Consider the following 19,338-nt stretch of genomic DNA (forward strand, 5'->3'; position numbering starts at 1 on the left):
TTTTTTTTTTAAAGATGCTTTATAGAGGGAACTGTACAACAACGAAGGTATCAATACGTTTAAAAACACTCTCGAATCTTTAATGTAATCTTTAATCTTTGTAATGTTTAATGTAATCTCGAATCTTATGTCTCTAGTTATAACTGTTTTTCGTCATCGTTTATTGTAAATTATGTCATTATTTGTAAATTGTATATAATGTGTATTCAAAATACAATAAAAATTGAATTGAATTGAATTAAGTATCATCCCGAAAGCGGAGAGAGAAAGAGGTTTAACCCCTTTAAAATAGAAGTCGTACATCGGAGTGTAATGGGTTTGATAGAAGGAACTTTAACGGGTAAGATCTTATCGTCCCGAAAGCAAAGGGAGAAGGAGGACAGGAAAAAGTTGGCCGTTCCGAGAACAAACCCTATCGGCTAGGATAAAGATCGCTAAAGGCGGAAATCGAACCCACAACCTGCCACTTACTAGCTGGCGTTCTACTCTCAAAGAACTTGACTGGCTTAGAATATTGGTTTTTTTTTTTTTTTTTTTTTTTTTAGATGCTTGATAGAGGGAACTGTACAACAAGGAAGGTATTAAGTATCATCCCGAAAGCGGAGAGATCATCCCTTTAAAATAGAAGTCGTACTTCGGACTGTAATGGGTTTGATAGAAGGAACTTTAACGGGTAAGATCTTATCGCCCGGAAATCAAAGGGAGAAAGCAGGAAAAAGCCGTTCCGAGAACAAACCCTATCGGCTAGGATAAAGGTCGCTAAAGGCGGAAATCGAACCCACAACCTGCCACTTACTAGCAGGCGTTCTACTCTCAAAGAACTAGGCTAGCTTGGTTAATCTTGAATAAATTGATATTGATTCGACTTTATCGGCTAAGATAAAGTTCACTCAGGGCAGAAATCGAACCCGCGACCTAGCACTTACCAGCTGGCGCTCTGCTCTCCAAGAACTTGACTGGCTTGGTTGAATTGATTCGACTTTGATTTTCAGGTGGAGTGTTCGTTGTTCTCCTGTGTGGTCTAGCGTTGGCCATTTTGGTCGCCATTCTGGAGTTCTGTTGGAACTCGAAGAAAAATGCTCAAACTGACCGCGTAAGTAGAAAATCCTTAGTACCTATGTATCCTAATCTGTAACCAACTGACCAGGGCCTCCATGCATGCCTGATTTTGTGGACCGTGTGTATGAAATACTTTGAGCAGCCCTGGGGAAGATTTGAGAGGGAAGGGAGGAGAATGACAGAGGCTTTTGATAGGAGGGGGTAAGGAGAGATAAAATAAAGGAGGGCAACGCCGACCCCAACTTGGGAAGAAGTGCAGAAGAAGAAGAAGAAGAAGAAGGAGGAGGAGGAGAAGGATAAGGAGAAGAAGAGTCCGTGAAATAGGTACCTTTATAGGGGAACACGGAGCGAAACGGCACTTCGGGGCAAAACGACACCCCAGCCTTTTTAGGAACTAGGAAGTGCTGACCTCTCTTGATTTTTTTAGTTAGGACCTCATAAGCATTCGAGGTGCCTTTTTGCCCCATGTTCCCCTACCTACATTAGGTACATAAAAATAGGTGGCCTTTTCTTAACGAAATCCCTATGTGTCAAGTCCAGTTCGTAGGACTATTGTATTCCCGCAAAACACTATTGTAAATATTCCTTTTTGAAACACCTACCTATGTATTGTATTCTATTTACAGCAATCATTGTGTTCAGAGATGGCTGAGGAGCTGAGGTTCGCTATTCGATGCCACGGATCTCGTCAGAGGCCCGCGCTCAAGCGAGGTTGTGTACGATGTTCCCCAGGGACAACCTATGTGCCTGCCGGGCTCGATATGCCCCACATGAATGGAGTAAGTTTTAGAACATCGACATTTCAACCTCCTTTAATCTGATATCATTCTCACTTGAAGGAGGCAATGTCCTTACTTTGAGACAAATAGACTGGCGAAATGACGGACCTGACACACAAAATTAGAGAAAATGTAGGTAGGTATCTCGTAAACATAAAAAGAGTGAAAACTAGACTTAAAATAGATCTTAGGTACTTAGTTGAGTATTTTATTCTATGGATATGGACTATGGAGCAAGAAAAGTGAACCAGACATCTCCACTATTTTTTTGTTTCTGGCACATTGCATACTCAATTAGTTTTACGGCGCTCATACAAATCGCAACTAATCTCGCTGGCTATTCTCGAGCTTCAGGAGAAGGGTACCATACAGATGTTGTATGATAAGTGGTGGAAGAATACAGGGGACGTGTGTAATAGAGACGACAAGAACAAGGAGTCCAAAGCCAACGCTCTGGGAGTAGAGAATATTGGTGAGTTGTTTTTTTTTTAAAGATGCTTTATAGAGGGAACTGTACAACAACGAAGGTATCAATACGTTTAAAAACACTCTCGAATCTTTAATGTAATCTTTAATCTTTGTAATGTTTAATGTAATCTCGAATCTTATGTCTCTAGTTATAACTGTTTTTCGTCATCGTTTATTGTAAATTATGTCATTATTTGTAAATTGTATATAATGTGTATTCAAAATACAATAAAAATTGAATTGAATTGAATTAAGTATCATCCCGAAAGCGGAGAGAGAAAGAGGTTTAACCCCTTTAAAATAGAAGTCGTACATCGGAGTGTAATGGGTTTGATAGAAGGAACTTTAACGGGTAAGATCTTATCGTCCCGAAAGCAAAGGGAGAAGGAGGACAGGAAAAAGTTGGCCGTTCCGAGAACAAACCCTATCGGCTAGGATAAAGATCGCTAAAGGCGGAAATCGAACCCACAACCTGCCACTTACTAGCTGGCGTTCTACTCTCAAAGAACTTGACTGGCTTAGTTGAATTGATTCGACTTTGATTTTCAGGTGGAGTGTTCGTTGTTCTCCTGTGTGGTCTAGCGTTGGCCATTTTGGTCGCCATTCTGGAGTTCTGTTGGAACTCGAAGAAAAATGCTCAAACTGACCGCGTAAGTAGAAAATCCTTAGTACCTATGTATCCTAATCTGTAACCATCTGACCAGGGCCTCCATGCATGCCTGATTTTGTGGACCGTGTGTATGAAATACTTTGAGCAGCCCTGGGGAAGATTTGAGAGGGAAGGGAGGAGAATGACAGAGGCTTTTGATAGGAGGGGGTAAGGAGAGATAAAATAAAGGAGGGCAACGCCGACCCCAACTTGGGAAGAGGTGCAGAAGAAGAAGAAGAAGAAGGAGGAGGAGGAGGATAAGGAGAAGAAGAGTCCGTGAAATAGGTACCTTTATAGGGGAACACGGAGCGAAACGGCACTTCGGGGCAAAACGACACCCCAGCCTTTTTAGGAACTAGGAAGTGCTGACCTCTCTTCGATGGACTAGGAACTATTCCTGCAACTTACCTACCTATGTATTGTATTCTATTTACAGCAATCATTGTGTTCAGAGATGGCTGAGGAGCTGAGGTTCGCTATTCGATGCCACGGATCTCGTCAGAGGCCCGCGCTCAAGCGAGGTTGTGTACGATGTTCCCCAGGGACAACCTATGTGCCTGCGGGACTCGATATGCCCCACATGAATGGAGTAAGTTTTAGAACATCGACATTTCAACCTCCTTTAACCTCATATCATTCTCATTTGAAGGAAGCAATGTCCTTACTTTGAGACAAATAGACTGGCAAAATGACGGACCTGACACACAAAATTAGAGATTTTTTTTATTTTATATTATTATAAAGCAAGGGTCAGAGCCCTGTTTATTTACAAGAATAAGAAATAAACAATACATAATATATGGTAAATAAGGGAACTATATATAAAACTTCCTTACTTATCCTGAGAAATTAGAGAAAATGTATCTCGTAAACATAAAAAGAGTGAAAACTAGACTTAAAATAGATCTTAGGTACTTAGTTGAGTATTTTATGCTATGGATATGGACTATGGAGCAAGAAAAGTGAACCAGACATCTCCACTATTTTTTGTCTCTGGCACATTGCATACTCAATTAGTTTTACGGCGCTCATACAAATCGTAACTCAATCTAGCCAAGGGTTTCCGTTTGCAAACTCATACCTAGATCAGAATATTGAGTTATCACTAAACTTATCAAGTAGGTACCTACCAGTAGCGACATAAAAAGTAGAACATAAAAACAAAAGAAAAATCACACATCTATACATTCTATACAGATAGGTAAATAATTAGATAATACGTGTAAGTGGTTAGCAAAATTTGATGTTTCTGATCCTTTCTGATTTCAGCAGGACTCCGGAATTCTGCCGATGATGGAAATTAAGAAGTCACCCATCGGATACGAACCGGACATATAGCCATCACTGTGCTCTGACCCTCTCAGCGAATCCGCGGGTCAGAGTCAACATTTCCCTAACGTTCAGTTTCGATTCCATGAGAGCTCTTGATTGTAAATTTTACAAAGAGTACCCAAAGAGTTTACAAACTCGGTATTCTTTACTTATGTTCATTTGGGATTAAAGGGACTTTGGAATTCGAAGTCGTGCTCCTTTTAAAATAAATTTAAAAAAAAATCATTTGGGATTTTAGACCTTCCAGACTAGATGTAGGTAGGTACTTGAGAAATCACCTGTTTCCTCTTTAGTCTGGTACTTGATAAGGTTCATTTTCGGGACGGCTGGCTTTCTCCGATCCTGCCTTCCTTCTCTCTGCGCTTTCCGGACGATAAGACCTGGGCAGTTACCTACAGTTCCCCCTCTATCAATCCTCTTTTTCTTCTTCTATCGTTCAATCCGCTTCCAAGAAAAATCGTAGATTGTGTAAGTACAAAACTTTTGACCGTAATAATTACCTATAGGTAGGTCTTTATGTCATAGGACTAAGGAGAAAGCCAAATGGATGTCCCCTTTCAAACACCCTCCACTAGTGGACAAAGAAATTAGTAGCAAAATAGTGATGAATGAGGTCCTGGAGCCTGTGTAGATAATTATTATTGTTAGGTAAATAATTATAAATACATAAAATATATATACCAATTTCGTTGTTTTATAATAAAATTATGTAATTAAATTACCTACCTATAAGAATCATTAAAAACTTTATGAACTATTCGTAATAAAAGACATTGTGTCAGGCTGATTCAGAGTTTGTCATGCACCAATAAAAATATTGTGTTGAAAATTTTGTCAATAGAACTACTTAGGAAGGTACCTACCTACCTGAGTGTGAAAAAAAAACGAACCATCTAATGGAGGAGTTGCAAGTGGGTAAAAATTATAAATAAATGGTCGATTCCTATGTAAAAAGTTAAGAAAAATCCAAATCTGAGGTCAAAACTCCGAAAAAACAACTGTAAAAGGTCGAAAATTCAATTTTTTTAATGAAAAAGTTCAAAGATTTGTGACGTCAGACTTAACGCAGTTGTTATTTTTGTCCGCTAGGTAGCACCACTATGCAAGCACGCTAGCGGAGGAGCAGAAAAAACTGCGCAGAAGCGTATGCGCACAAACACATTAATGCGTTGCCTGCAAGGGAGCTTTGCTCGGGACATTTGATGTGACGTCATCGCCTACGGGAGCGTATGCCGTGACGTCAAAGTTTACGATTTACCGGTATTTTTTAAATCGATTTATCTCGGGATCTAGAAGTCGTAGAAGAAAAAGAAAAATTCCGTTGGTCCTCATTTTTCCTGCTCTATGACTTTGAAACACCACCCAAGTAAGCGCAACTGATCTATTAAAATAAAAATAGAGGAACACGGGACAAAACGGTACATCGGGGCAAAACGATGCACCGCCCTTTTTTAGGACCTATTAGGAAGTGCCGAACTCTCTTGGATGGACTAGGAACTATTCCTGCAAGTGTTATCTTCGTTTTGATCTGTGGTTGATTCTTATATCTTTTATTATTATTATTATTATTATTATTATTATTATTATTATTATGTTTAACCTCATGTAGTAGCATTAAGGAGCGCGGTAGCGCTCCGCCCCGCCAAGTCAAGAAAGTTTGACCGCGCTACTTAGAGATATTCCCATTATGTAGTACTTCATATGTTTCCCATCAGAATATAACTGGTTGAAAAGTTTATGGTAGAAGATTACTTTTATTTCTGTTGAGGTAGGGGAACCATTGTATTAATGATTCTATTAATGTCGTTTCAGGTGGACAAGGTTTCAAAGAGGCTGTCAAGTACTACTTGCCTAAACTATTCCTACATCCCCTCTGGCATTGCTTTCTCTATTTCGACTATATTCGAATCTTGCGAGGTCTCTCCCCAGACAAGGAAGATAGGGAGAGCTTAATTCAAGTGGAAGGTTTACTGAAAGCACTTCAAGTTGATCTGTCTGACTCACTACAGAATTATCCCAGGAATGGTAGAGACACAGGTATCAGAGCTTACAACAGATTGAAGCGACAGCAAGCGATAGAGAAAACGAACGAATTATCCAAGACAGTGGATGGATGGACAAGTGTAGACATTGGTCAATGCTGTAATGAATTCTTTAGAGAGGATACATTGCTTAAACTCAACATTGGCAAGAAGACTGAGAGTACAGAGCGTGTGTGTTTTCTATTTGATGGCTTACTTCTCCTATGTAAGCCTAATAGTAAGCGTACCTCAGTGTCTGTGACAGCACCACTCGGGGGGAACCAAGGCGAGTATAGACTCAAGGAGAGATTCTTCATACGTAGGATAGAGATATTGGATCTACCAGACTCGGATGATTATAAGAATGCATTCCAGATTGTACCAAGATGTGGTTCCCCTGTGATTCTCATAGCGAATAGTCCAGAAGATAAGAACAACTGGATGGCAGACCTGATCATGCTCAATACAAAGAGTATGTTTGAGAGAACCTTGGATAGTATCTTATTGGATGAAGAAAAGAAACATCCACTCCGTCAACCATCTCCAGAACTCTATAAGTTCTCGGAACCAGACTGTCCTGCTAATATTATCCTTGAGGAGAAAGATAATCATACCGGGGTGCCATTGATCAAAGGTGCCACCCTGTATAAGCTGGTGGAGAGATTGACGTATCATATCTATGCTGATCCTGCGTTTGTTCGTACATTCCTCACTACATACCGTAGCTTCTGTACACCACTCAACTTCCTACAGCTCCTCATAGAACGGTTCAGTATTCCAGAGTTCCAAGGTACTGTACGAGAAGATTTGAAGAAGTTTAGGAAGGAATATGTACAACCTGTCCAGTTCCGAGTACTCAATGTACTTCGACATTGGGTAGATCATCATTTCTATGATTTTGAACAGGACGCACATCTGTTAGAACAACTCAAGTTATTCCTTGAAACCATCAACGGCAAATCCATGAGGAAGTGGGTAGATTCTGTGAGTAAAGTCATTTTCCGTAAGACAGATCCCCTGGAATTACAGAAACAGATCAAGTTTGCTTTCGATAGATCTCCACCGCCCATAGAATGGCATCTCAAGTGTTCCGAAGAGGAATGGAATATTCTAGTCTTACATCCTGTAGAGATTGCCAGACAGTTAACATTACTCGAGTCTGAATATTACCGCGCTGTGAAACCATCTGAAATAGTAGGAAGTGCATGGACCAAGAGTAACAAGGAAGAGAAATCCCCCAACCTACTCAAAATCATCAAACATACCACAAACTTTACAAGATGGCTGGAGAAAACGATTGTAGAGACAGAAAATCTCGAGGAAAGAATTGCCATCGTGTCGCGTGCCATTGAAATCATGATGGTGCTTAATGATCTCAATAACTTCAATGGTGTTCTAGCGATTGTGTCTGCACTAGGCTCAGCCTCTGTCTATAGACTCAAGTGTACATTCCAAGCACTCCCCGCCAGACTAGAGAATGCTCTTGTAGAACTGAGAGAACTAGGAAATGACCACTTCAGAAAATATCAAGAGAGATTGAGATCCATCAATCCACCATGTGTTCCATTCTTCGGCATGTATTTGACCAACATCTTGCATATAGAGGAAGGTAATCCTGACTATCTCCCCAACTCAAATGAAGAACTCATCAACTTTAGTAAGAGAAGACGTGTGGCAGAGATCACAGGAGAAATTCAACAATTCCAAAACTCCCCCTATTGTTTGAGTGTAGAACCCAGGATAAGACGATTTCTAGAAAACTTGACACCCTTTGACAATTGGAAGGAGATTGATATTAGCAATTACCTATACGAGCAATCTCTCAAGATCGAGCCAAGATATGCAAAGCTGAGGAAAGATATACCAAGGCGTTGGCCGAACCTTAGTCTCAAGTCACCTGGGATCAAAGCATCCAAGAACTATATGGCGAGAAACAATCTCCCTGCACTGACTGTGAATAAGATCACAGGACCTAAGAACTCACCTCTATCTGAGAGTGATGGTACACCACAAACACCTCTAACACCACCCACCGCTAACTCAGAGTTCACTGTGTTCGCTCCCATCATGTTATCCAATGCGAATGGTTCTCAAAGCCCTGGCTCTGTGTCCACAGCATTCAGTATGTTTAGTACACAGTCTGTACAGAGCTTAGCATCCTCTACTATAACATTAAGACCAGGGAGTAGCTCAGGCCCGGAGTTCAGTGGTGAAGACTCTCCTGGTCTGATGGGATCTACATTTGATGGTCTCTACTCTCCGCCGCCCCTGCCTCCACGTACTAACAGACGGCGTGAAGTGTCTACCAGTGATCAAAGTGTACACTCCAGAGATATCTCCCCTCCCCCCCTCCCACCACGTCGTGAAACACGCCCCTCCCTCTCCAGCCCCCCAGGCTATGCATCCTCCCCTGATCCCTCCCCCTCCTCCCCTGGTAGATTCCATGTGAGCTCCCCCTCCCCCTCCAAACCATCAGGCTCTACATCAAGGTTACCACTCCTACCACCCAAACCCTTCTCATTCGGAAAACAAGTGCCCATGTTTCAATTCAATGCACCGGGCAATGGTACATCCTAGCATGTCCCACCCTGTACAATGCCCCTGTATATACAATATAGACCTTATTATATATATACATGACTGTGACATATACCTTATACATCATACAATATACTGGGTCCGCCACTACCACTGTGCAATATAAACCGGAGGAGTTCATAACATCCTGTACATCATACTGCTTGGATCTACATGTGTCTTCTTCAACTTAGAGGTGAGTTACATTTCATCTGTCATTAGCTTCAGTTGCTTACTGGTACCTAAAGCCTTGAATTTGTTTATAAGGGCTACCGTGCAAGTTTATTTAGAGTGAGGTTCAATTCAGACCCATTTTGAGGAACACAACTCAAAGGTGTTGAAGTTTTCTCTTGACTATCAAATGAAGGCGTTTTTCTTCCAGTCTTTTATACTACCAGAAAATGAAAATCTGTTTATATGGCCACGAACTTTTTCTTTATTACAAGGCCTAAATATGTATCTACTCAAGGGGTATACAAATATCTAAGTAATTAAAATCAAATGTTTTTTTCCCATTTCAGCCAATTCGTATCGATTATTTATCTCCTGATTTTAAGCAATTTTGAATATTCTTTGTTTTCAGGACATAACGCCAACGCAGTGATAATACCATAACTCCTCCCAATCCATCAATTTACAATTTGGAATACAAAACAACAAAATTAACTATTTGGAATATCACTCCACTAACTGACCATAATCAGCAAAATCAATCCCCACCATTAATTTCCATAACTTTCAAGTGATAATGTTCATAGGTATGTTGCTTCCTTCAAGTTGGAGAATTTCTCCAGTAATTGTTTAGTTAAATATAAAGACAAAAGTAGGATTGTATAAAAAATACCTTAGGAACCTAGTTAAAGTGAAGATCAAAGAATAACGTGACCAAGTTTTTTTTTTCTGTAGGTATCCCTTAAGGTTTGATCAGCAATCTTAAGGAATAGCCCGTTGGTCGCTTTCTTTATCGAAATTCAGGGAAAATACTGTGGCAAAACCTAGGTAAACCAGAATTTTGACAAATTACTCATAATATGTAGTGATATTAAATTGCATTGTTTATCGTATGAAAATTGTTGAACTTTTTCTTTGAAATCATCGAATGTTGAATTTGATTAAATTTTGGGCTTGTACATTATATTTTCCCTGAATGAAATTGAATATCGAACAATTCTAGTAACTTTAATGTTATGTGTGTCTTTCTATAAATTTAATGTATTGTAGGATTATTTGTGACATAGTATTTACATGTTTTTTTTTTCCCCACAGTAACAATTTTGTCTTCCTTTAAGTGCGATTATTTGTTTGATAAATCCAGATTTACGATTATTGCCACGAATTATTTTTGTAGAATTTAATCGCGGAATATGTGATAAACATTTCACTTGTGTTTGTTGTATTTTTATTTCTTTCTTTTTGCTTTATCTTTAACTTTTTGTGCTCAGTGTTTCTTTACTTGGCAGTGGGTAGAGTTTTGAAACGCTTGTTTTTTTCGAACGATTGTAAATTTTGTCTGAGAGGTATATTTTTTTCAAAACAAAAACAAACACATTGATATTGTTTTGCTCGAGAGAAGTGCTTTTTATTTCGACACTGAATTAATAACCTACCTACTGAAAGAAACGTTATGAAGAATTAAAATTATAATCATCTAATAAACAGTATTTGCAAAATAATAGAAACAAATAATTAATAGATTATATAATAAACAAATAATTATGTCATGATTAACTGATGAAGTACAAAGCGATGTGATTCAAAATGTAGATAGATAAAGAATCAGGTATTGACATTCTAAATTTAAATAAATATTGATACAAGTTGACCTCAGAAGGTTATAGCTTCAGTTGCTTACTGGTACCTAAAGCCTTGAATTTGTTTATAAGGGCTACCGTGCAAGTTTATTTAGAGTGAGGTTCAATTCAGACCCATTTTGAGGAAAACAACTCAAAGGTGTTGAAGTTTTCTCTTGGCTATCAAATGAAGGAGTTTTTCTTCCAGTCTTTTATACTACCAAAAAATGAAAATCTGTTTATATGGCCACGAACTTTTTCTTTATTACAAGGCCTAAATATGTATCTACTCAAGGGGTATACAAATATCTAAGTAATTAGGTAAAATGAAATGTTTTTTCCCATGTCAGCCAATTCGTATCGATTATTTATCTCCTGATTTTAAGCAATTTTGAATATTCTTTGTTTTCAGGACATAACGCCAACGAAGTGATAATACCATAACTCCTCCCAATCCATCAATTTACACTTTGGAATACAAAACAACAAAATTAACTACTTGGAATATCACTCCACTAACTGACCATAATCAGCAAAATGAATCCCCACCATTAATTTCCATAACTTTCAAGTGATAATGTTCATAGGTATGTTGCTTCCTTCAAGTTGGAGAATTTCTCCAGTAATTGTTTAGTTAAATATAAAGACAAAAGTAGGATTGTATAAAAAATACCTTAGGAACCTAGTTAAAGTGAAGATCAAAGAATAACGTGACCAAGTTTTTTTTTTCTGTAGGTATCCCTTAAGGTTTGATCAGCAATCTTAAGGAATAGCCCGTTGGTCGCTTTCTTTATCGAAATTCAGGGAAAATACTGTGGCAAAACCTAGGGCAAAAAAGTAAACCAGAATTTTGACAAATTACTCATCATATGTAGTGATATTAAATTACATTGTTTATCGTATGAAAATTGTTGAACTTTTTCTTTGAAATAATTGAACGTTGAATTTGATTAAATATTGGGCTTGTACATTATATTTTCCCTGAATGAAATTGAATATCGAACAATTCTAGTAACTTTAATGTTATGTGTGTCTTTCTATAAATTAAACCAGAATTTTGACAAATTACTCATAATATGTAGTGATATTAAATTGCATTGTTTATCGTATGAAAATTGTTGAACTTTTTCTTTGAAATCATCGAATGTTGAATTTGATTAAATTTTGGGCTTGTACATTATATTTTCCCTGAATGAAATTGAATATCGAACAATTCTAGTAACTTTAATGTTATGTGTGTCTTTCTATAAATCCATTTTGAATCAGGATGGAATGTGACAATTTTAAGTAGCCCATGTCACCCGGAGTACTTTTCTTAACAACCACAAAAAATTTCATCAAAATCGGTCGAGCCGTTTTTGCGTAAAAAGAGGACAACCAAAGGTCTATTTAGCGTAACAGACAGACATACATACATACACACACACACACACACACACACACACACACATACAGACAGAAATTTTTCTAATGTGATTTTTGGAATCGGGGATGCATATATAATCAGCCTTTGCAAGGAGTACCTACCTACTTACGTGAATAAGGAGAAAATAGAACGAAATAGGTACGTTCCTCAAAGCAACTTTGCATTAACTGCCAGATTATTTAGCTTGGTTGGTAGCGCTTCTGCCTTGTAAGCGCTAGGCCGCGGTTTAGATTTCCGCCCGGGACGGATTTTATCCTAAACAAATAAAGTTTGTTCTCGGAACGGCTGGCTTTCTCCTATCCTGTCTTCCTTATCTCTTCGCTTTCGGGGCGATATGACCATCAGTTACAGTTCCCTATGGACACTCGCTTACATCCAGGGCTTGATTAATTTAATAGCGTCTTGAAAAAAGTGAAACAAAAAGAATCTAAAGGGAACTTAATTTCGTCGAGTTAAAATTCAGAAATCACTTCGTTCGTTCAAATGTCACATTGTCTCTCTGTTCTTAAGACACCCTGTACCTAACACGCTGTTTCAGTAAAAAAGGTAGGCGGCTACATATTCTAATCCGGAATACCATACAGCTCGTAGATACTTAGGTACATACATAGATAGATAGATAGATACATATTCTTATAATATATTGAAGTAGAACAGCACACATAACGCAGAATGCACTGAGATAGGTACAATGCACCACAGTCACCACACATAATACCTACTGAGTTATCGTGCGTTGTCTCTATTGCCTTAAAATCCTTAAATAATTGCCTATGTTAATAAAATCTGGTATACTTACCTAATAGGTGTTACAGTTACACACCTAACTATAAGGATCTTATTAATTATCGTCTGAAGATCTTATAAGGTGTAAGTTCTAAAGAGCGTTAACCATGAATGGCGAGTTTTATCAATGACTTAAACGCAGATTTCAACAATGAAGTTAGGTATAGGTACATTTGGATAAAATCGGACCCGCGACAGGGCAGACCAACCAGCTGGAATGAAAAACAGAGCTTAATGTGCCCGCGCCATTACTCTGTGCAGTCAAAATGTCTAAAATTTGGTACGGAACTTGACGTCTCGCACTACCGTACTGTTAAATCACTTTCGCCTTGTAAGGAATGTAAACACTGGAATAGTTGGAACTGATCCAAAATTTGGAGTGAGGTTTATCCATGAATTAATGATCAAATACTTAGTCCAAGGATTAAGGATCTTCATTTCTATAAACATGAGACTTGAGGACCTTATATCTTATAAGAGAACTCTTTGAACTTTTTAATTAAAACGGCAATTAAAAATTGAATTTTCGACCTTTTAAAGTTACTTTTTCGGAGTTTTGACTTCAGATTTGGATTTTTCACAACTTTTTACGTAGGAATCGACCTTTTATTCATAATTTTTACCCAACTGCAACTGCTCCATTGTTTTTCTCGGAGCCTGTTTGAAATTTCGAAAAACAAAAAACCCGTAACTTTTTGATTATTGATGCTGATGTTTTGGCAATATCGTGATGCGCGAAAAATTTCGCGAAGTCCGCAAATTGGGTGCCAACTTTGGATTTTTAAATAAGAACCCCTATTTTTTATTACTTACATATTCGTTTTCTACGTTAAATTTAACTACTCACTCGAATTTTTGCGGTTCGCGGTTTTCGCGGAATTCGGAAACCGCGAATCGTCTAATGCCAAAATCGGTCGAAATCTGTCCAAAAGCAGTCAAAATACCGCCAAGCGCAGCAACCATCTCAACCAAACGTTTTGTGTTTGCATCCTTGTCACATTTGTGAACTATATACCAAATTTCAAGTCTTTAGCTTATACCGTTTCCGAGATATTGTTAAATTACATCAAAAACCGCCAAAAAGCGGTAAAATGCCGCCAACCGTTGTACCGATCTTAACCAAAAGTTTCGTGTCGCGTCCTTGTCACATTTGACAACTACATACCAAATTTCAAGTCTCTAGCTCTTACCGTTCTCGAGATATTTTGTTTACAGACCCTATAAACATGAGACTTGAGGACCTTATATCTTATAAGAGGTAGACTACCTACTATCTACCTATTGAAAGAGGTATCTGATACCTATACCTACCTATTGGAAAAGAAGAAGAAGAAAAAAAAACAGTGTTTCATTGACGTTTTTATTTTGTGGCAATGAAACAGTTGCTACGCCACTCTCTGTTTTATAGTAGGTATGCCGATTCTGTAATAATAATGTCCTTCATCAGATGGACAAATAAAAAATCTGGTGTGAACATCACACGACTTTCCTTATCCTATTGAATGATGCTTATTTGAGTGTTCTTTTACCCTAACTTTTAGAATAGAAGGTAGGTACCACCTACCTATCTGCAATATATTCTGCATAGGTGTAAACTAGAACCACAATAGGTATTATGGGAATTTCCTATAAGATAAGGAAAGTAAAAAGTAAAAATTGTTTTTCTTTTAATTTTCACTCCTGACTCATCCTATAGATATCCTATAGATAAGGAAAGTAATAAAAATGAATAGAAGGTAGGTACCACCTACCTATCTGCAATATATTCTGCATAGGTGTAAACTAGAACCACAATAGGTATTATGGGAATCCGCTAATGAGATACATACGTAGGTACCTACCTAGATACCTACACAGTATACAATAAACCTAATATACATAGGTATCCTACACTATCCTCCCAATCTCATCTCATTATCACTAGAATACTAGGACACTATAGGAGTGTAGGTACATACCTACATTTCATTATTTCAGTCCTATACATACCTACCTAGGTCTATGGTTCTCTACAACTACGATACCGAGATCTCGGTTCGATTTCCGGCCCGGGTCAAATATTTTTGATAGCCTAGGACGATTGGAATACAATGTTATCGTATGTTATCACTCCATACCGCGATATCCAGAGTTGCTGACCCATGGACCCAGGACATTTTGTATACCGGGTCTGTCGGTCATTGAGGTTTGGTTTGTCCAAGTCCGAACTGATGTTAGGTACCTCTGTATATACAATATAGACCTTATTATATATATACATGACTGTGACATATACCATATACATCATACAATATACTGGGTCCGCCACTACCACTGTGCAATATAAACCGGAGGAGTTCATAACATCCTGTACATCATACTGCTTGGATCTACATGTGTCTTCTTCAACTTAGAGGTGAGTTACATTTCATCTGTCATTAGCTTCAGTTGCTTACTGGTACCTAAAGCCTTGAATTTGTTTATAAGGGCTACCGTGCAAGTTTATTTAGAGTGAGGTTCAATTCAGACCCATTTTGAGGAACACAACTCAAAGGTGTTGAAGTTTTCTCTTGACTATCAAATGAAGGCGTTTTTCTTCCAGTCTTTTATACTACCAGAAAATGAAAATCTGTTTATATGGCCACGAACTTTTTCTTTATTACAAGGCCTAAATATGTATCTACTCAAGGGGTATACAAATATCTAAGTAATTAAAATCAAATGTTTTTTTCCCATTTCAGCCAATTCGTATCGATTATTTATCTCCTGATTTTAAGCAATTTTGAATATTCTTTGTTTTCAGGACATAACGCCAACGCAGTGATAATACCATAACTCCTCCCAATCCATCAATTTACAATTTGGAATACAAAACAACAAAATTAACTATTTGGAATATCACTCCACTAACTGACCATAATCAGCAAAATCAATCCCCACCATTAATTTCCATAACTTTCAAGTGATAATGTTCATAGGTATGTTGCTTCCTTCAAGTTGGAGAATTTCTCCAGTAATTATATATTTTCTGTAATTGATATAAGTTTCGTTGCCAAAGTTTCTCATTTTCATCAAAATAATAATAAAAGAAACAATATAATTTGTTAGGTAAGACAACATGATTAGTGGTCATACCACCCAGTGGAAAGACAAAACTTGCTTCCACCAGACCAGACCACCTGTGCACTAAATAGGTAACATCCCTCCTCCCCTGGTAGATTCCATGTGAGCTCCCCCTCCCCCTCCAAACCATCAGGCTCTACATCAAGGTTACCACTCCTACCACCCAAACCCTTCTCATTCGGAAAACAAGTGCCCATGTTTCAATTCAATGCACCGGGCAATGGTACATCCTAGCATGTCCCACCCTGTACAATGCCCCTGTATATACAATATAGACCTTATTATATATATACATGACTGTGACATATACCTTATACATCATACAATATACTGGGTCCGCCACTACCACTGTGCAATATAAACCGGAGGAGTTCATAACATCCTGTACATCATACTGCTTAACACCTATAGATAAATGGGCAATGCATGAAGCCAAGGAAGCAATAGAGAAATCAAAGAAGAAAATCAGTTGTCTTGTGTTACCAGTGGAAAAAATCCACTACCTTCTGTCCAAAGATGTTCTGCAGTATAGTGGATGGGTGACTTGAACATTATATTGGGAATAAAGGGAGAACGGGCTCTAGTCTTGATTTTAAATCATTACATGAAAGTAAAATCAAAAAATCAAATCAAGAATAATAATAAACTGAATATTAAACAAATTAGGTAGGTACATAGGTACTGATTTTCTCTAATCACTACGGGCTAAAAAATTCCCGGAGGGACGGACCCTGCTTGTTAGCCTCATAAAAGTCTGACGGCCAGCCTAGTTAGCTTAGTTGGTAGTGCGTCTGCCTTGTAAGCGCTAGGCCGCGGTTTCGATCCTAGCCCGGGGCGGATTTTATCCTGATGGGATAATGTTCGTTCTCGGAACGGCTGGCTTTCTCGTATCCTGTCTTCCTTCTCTCTGCGATTTCGGGACGATAAGACCATAGCAATTACAGTCAGTTCCCTCTGTCAAACCTCTTTTAAAAAAAAGTCTGACAGAGAAAGGTCTGCCGTACATTGGACGCGTGGTAGCGCGACATCACGCTAATTCCCTCTACTATGTAAAAGTCGCGCGACCACACTTCCAATACGTTGTAACAGTCTGAAAGAATGGTAATGCAATCAGTCTTGAATTAATTTGTACTCTTGAGTGTAGATAAAAAAAAAAATACCTAATGGGTTAGGTTATGGACTGATTTGCACTCGAAAATATTCGCTTATCAGTCGAACCCAACACATGTGTGCAAACAATAATTATAATCCCCTCCACAAGTATTAATTAGGCATAGTAGGTACATAATAGGTAAGTAGATTTAGAATTTTCCCGATGTCAAAGACTTAAAGTTTATAATGTAATAGGGTGTTGCCATTATGTAATATTTTGTCAATTGCCTGTATTGTATTCACTTTAAATAAATAAATTACAATTACAATTACAATTACAATTAAATATACCTATCCACCTAATTCTGTAGGCAGGTACCTATGTATGTAATGTCTCACATTATCAAGTATGTATGTATAGATAACTACTTTTAGTAGATAAAATAGGTAATTGACAATATGATGGATAGGTATTAGCTGTGCACTTACGGGACATGACAGCTTCTGTTTAATAAGTTGTAAAAAAGTTAAATTTGCAAAAAAAAAGCTAATACCTACAAAAATGGGTACACAAAACTTAAGTCAGTACTTATGTACGAGTATCTACCTACGATCTTCCATTACGATCCGTTTATGTCTTATGTCAGCGTAAAGATCTGAAACACATCGTCGTCGAAAACACGAAGAGGCGTAAGTGCAAAAATCACATTTTTCAAGAGGGCCAAAATAAGTTTTATTTTAAGTTTTTTAAATTTATTTTTTGAGCCCTTTCTACTGCACAATCTTCACAAAGTCCATGTTTACCTATTCGTTAAAACATTTTGAAAGCATGCTATGTATGTTTTTTCCATCAGATTTTTGGCAAGAATTTGGGATTTTTGTAGAAAATACGCCGGAATAAAAAATCAATGTAAATATTCAACGCTATACACTCACGCCTCTTCGTGTTTGTGACAGAGGACGTTTTTTTTTTTTTTTTTTTTCGCGGGGGGGAGAAAAGGGGGGGGTCAATCGTCGACCTTTTTATTTCGTAGCAATGAAACAACTGCTACCTGCTACATTAGGCTCTTGTGGTCTCTGTCGTAGCATGCCCATCCCGTAGTATGTCTCTCATCAGATGGGCGAGAAGAGACACAGTATTTCCCATTTAAACCAGCAAGTAATCCGTTGAAATATGTATTTGCAATCGAAATAGGAGTAGGAGTGCAAATTTTTGACCGATGGTGGGATTCGAACTCTGGACTTTTCTGCATGGCAAGCGTTACCACTGGGCTAATCATTTACATTTAGGTACCTAATAAAATGTTTTACCTGCCTTTACCTACATTACTTACGTGTTATCATGTTAGCAAGCACGAATTTACCTTTATGAACCACGAGTAATCTTTGTTTGTCTCACAATCACTAAGTCAAAGGTTCGAGATAGGAGAAAAGCGATATGAACATCAGCCTTGTCTATCACATGGCTCATGGCTGCATATCAGTTTCTTATCAGTCAAATACTGGTATCAAAATGGCGGACCAAAAATCGGTGCTCATGCAATTAGAGATAGGTAACTGTTTTGTGTCGAGTTGAAAATTTGAGTCGACAGGCTAGTGACCGAAATCGTAAGAAACTATATACAGGGTGTCCCAGAATTTATGCTTAAATAGATCAGTTGCGCTTACTTGTGTGATGTTTCAAAGTCATAGAGCAGGAAAAATGAGGACCAACGGAATTTTTCTTTTTCTTCTGAGATAGGAGAAAAGCGATATGAACATCAGCCTTGTCTATCACATGGTTGCATGTCAGTTTCTTATCAGTCAAATACTGGTATCAAAATGGCGGACCAAAAATCGGTGCTCATGCAGGTAGAGATACCTGTTTTGTGTCGAGTTGAAAATCTGAGGCTAGTAACCGAAATCCCAGAATTTATGCTTAAATTGTTTTTCTCGCGAAGCCTGTTTGAAATTTCGAAAAACAAAAAACCCATAACTTTTTGATTTTTGATGCGGATATTTTGGCAATATCGTGATGCGCGAAAAATTTCGCGAAGTCCTTGAATTGGGTGCCCACTTTGGATTTTTAAATAAGAACCCCTATTTTTTATTACATATTCGTTTTCTACGTTAAATTTAACTACTCACTCGAATTTTTGCGGTTCGCGGTTTTCGCGGAATTCAGAAACCGCGAATTGTCCAAAAAGAAATGAATTGAAAAATTAATATATCCACAAGATTTATACGTTCAAAATAGCATGATTTGATATATCACACA

At 38.0% G+C, this 19,338-nt stretch overlaps 2 protein-coding genes and 1 long non-coding RNA gene across 3 annotated transcripts in view; 2 read left to right on the plus strand and 1 right to left on the minus strand.

The window, feature by feature from the left end:
- LOC103519886 (glutamate receptor ionotropic, kainate 2-like) overlaps positions 1–4,950 on the plus strand; it is a gene marked incomplete at its 5' end in the record, with an annotated part of 9,771 nt that extends 4,821 nt beyond the window's left edge. Inside the window, 6 exons of the mRNA XM_008484971.3 lie at positions 993–1,093; positions 1,686–1,842; positions 2,137–2,310; positions 2,856–2,956; positions 3,392–3,544; positions 4,225–4,950. Of these exons, the coding sequence (XP_008483193.2) occupies positions 993–1,093; positions 1,686–1,842; positions 2,137–2,310; positions 2,856–2,956; positions 3,392–3,544; positions 4,225–4,293 (755 nt within the window). The remainder of the gene's footprint in view (positions 1–992; positions 1,094–1,685; positions 1,843–2,136; positions 2,311–2,855; positions 2,957–3,391; positions 3,545–4,224) is intronic.
- On the plus strand, positions 4,835–16,377 carry LOC103519889 (protein son of sevenless-like). Its single transcript, XM_026831208.1, has 3 exons — positions 4,835–4,900; positions 6,060–8,742; positions 16,081–16,377. Exons 1-3 carry the CDS (start codon positions 4,835–4,837, stop codon positions 16,221–16,223), a joined length of 2,892 nt encoding a protein of 963 aa, XP_026687009.1. The 3' UTR covers positions 16,224–16,377.
- Positions 9,786–11,718, minus strand: LOC113471790. The gene is made up of 2 exons (XR_003394351.1): positions 11,500–11,718; positions 9,786–9,880 (listed from the first exon to the last, which is right to left on the minus strand). It is a non-coding gene; the product is annotated as an uncharacterized LOC113471790 (long non-coding RNA).
- Positions 16,378–19,338: the final 2,961 nt, after the last annotated feature.

The sequence above is a fragment of the Diaphorina citri genome, unplaced genomic scaffold, assembly GCF_000475195.1.
Source record: "Diaphorina citri unplaced genomic scaffold, Diaci psyllid genome assembly version 1.1 scaffold3020, whole genome shotgun sequence".
NCBI classification, from domain to species: domain Eukaryota; kingdom Metazoa; phylum Arthropoda; class Insecta; order Hemiptera; family Psyllidae; genus Diaphorina; species Diaphorina citri.

Bases quoted from the DNA above. Each gene is read 5' to 3' on its own strand.
- LOC103519889 (XM_026831208.1), top strand. From the start codon at position 4,835: ATGTCCCCTTTCAAACACCCTCCACTAGTGGACAAAGAAATTAGTAGC. The intron at 4,901-6,059 runs GTCCTGGAGCCT...CTGTTGAGGTAG, and splicing joins GCAAAATAGTGATGAATGAG to GGGAACCATTGTATTAATGA. The intron at 8,743-16,080 runs GTAGATTCCATG...CCTCCTCCCCTG, and splicing joins TCCCTCCCCCTCCTCCCCTG to GTAGATTCCATGTGAGCTCC.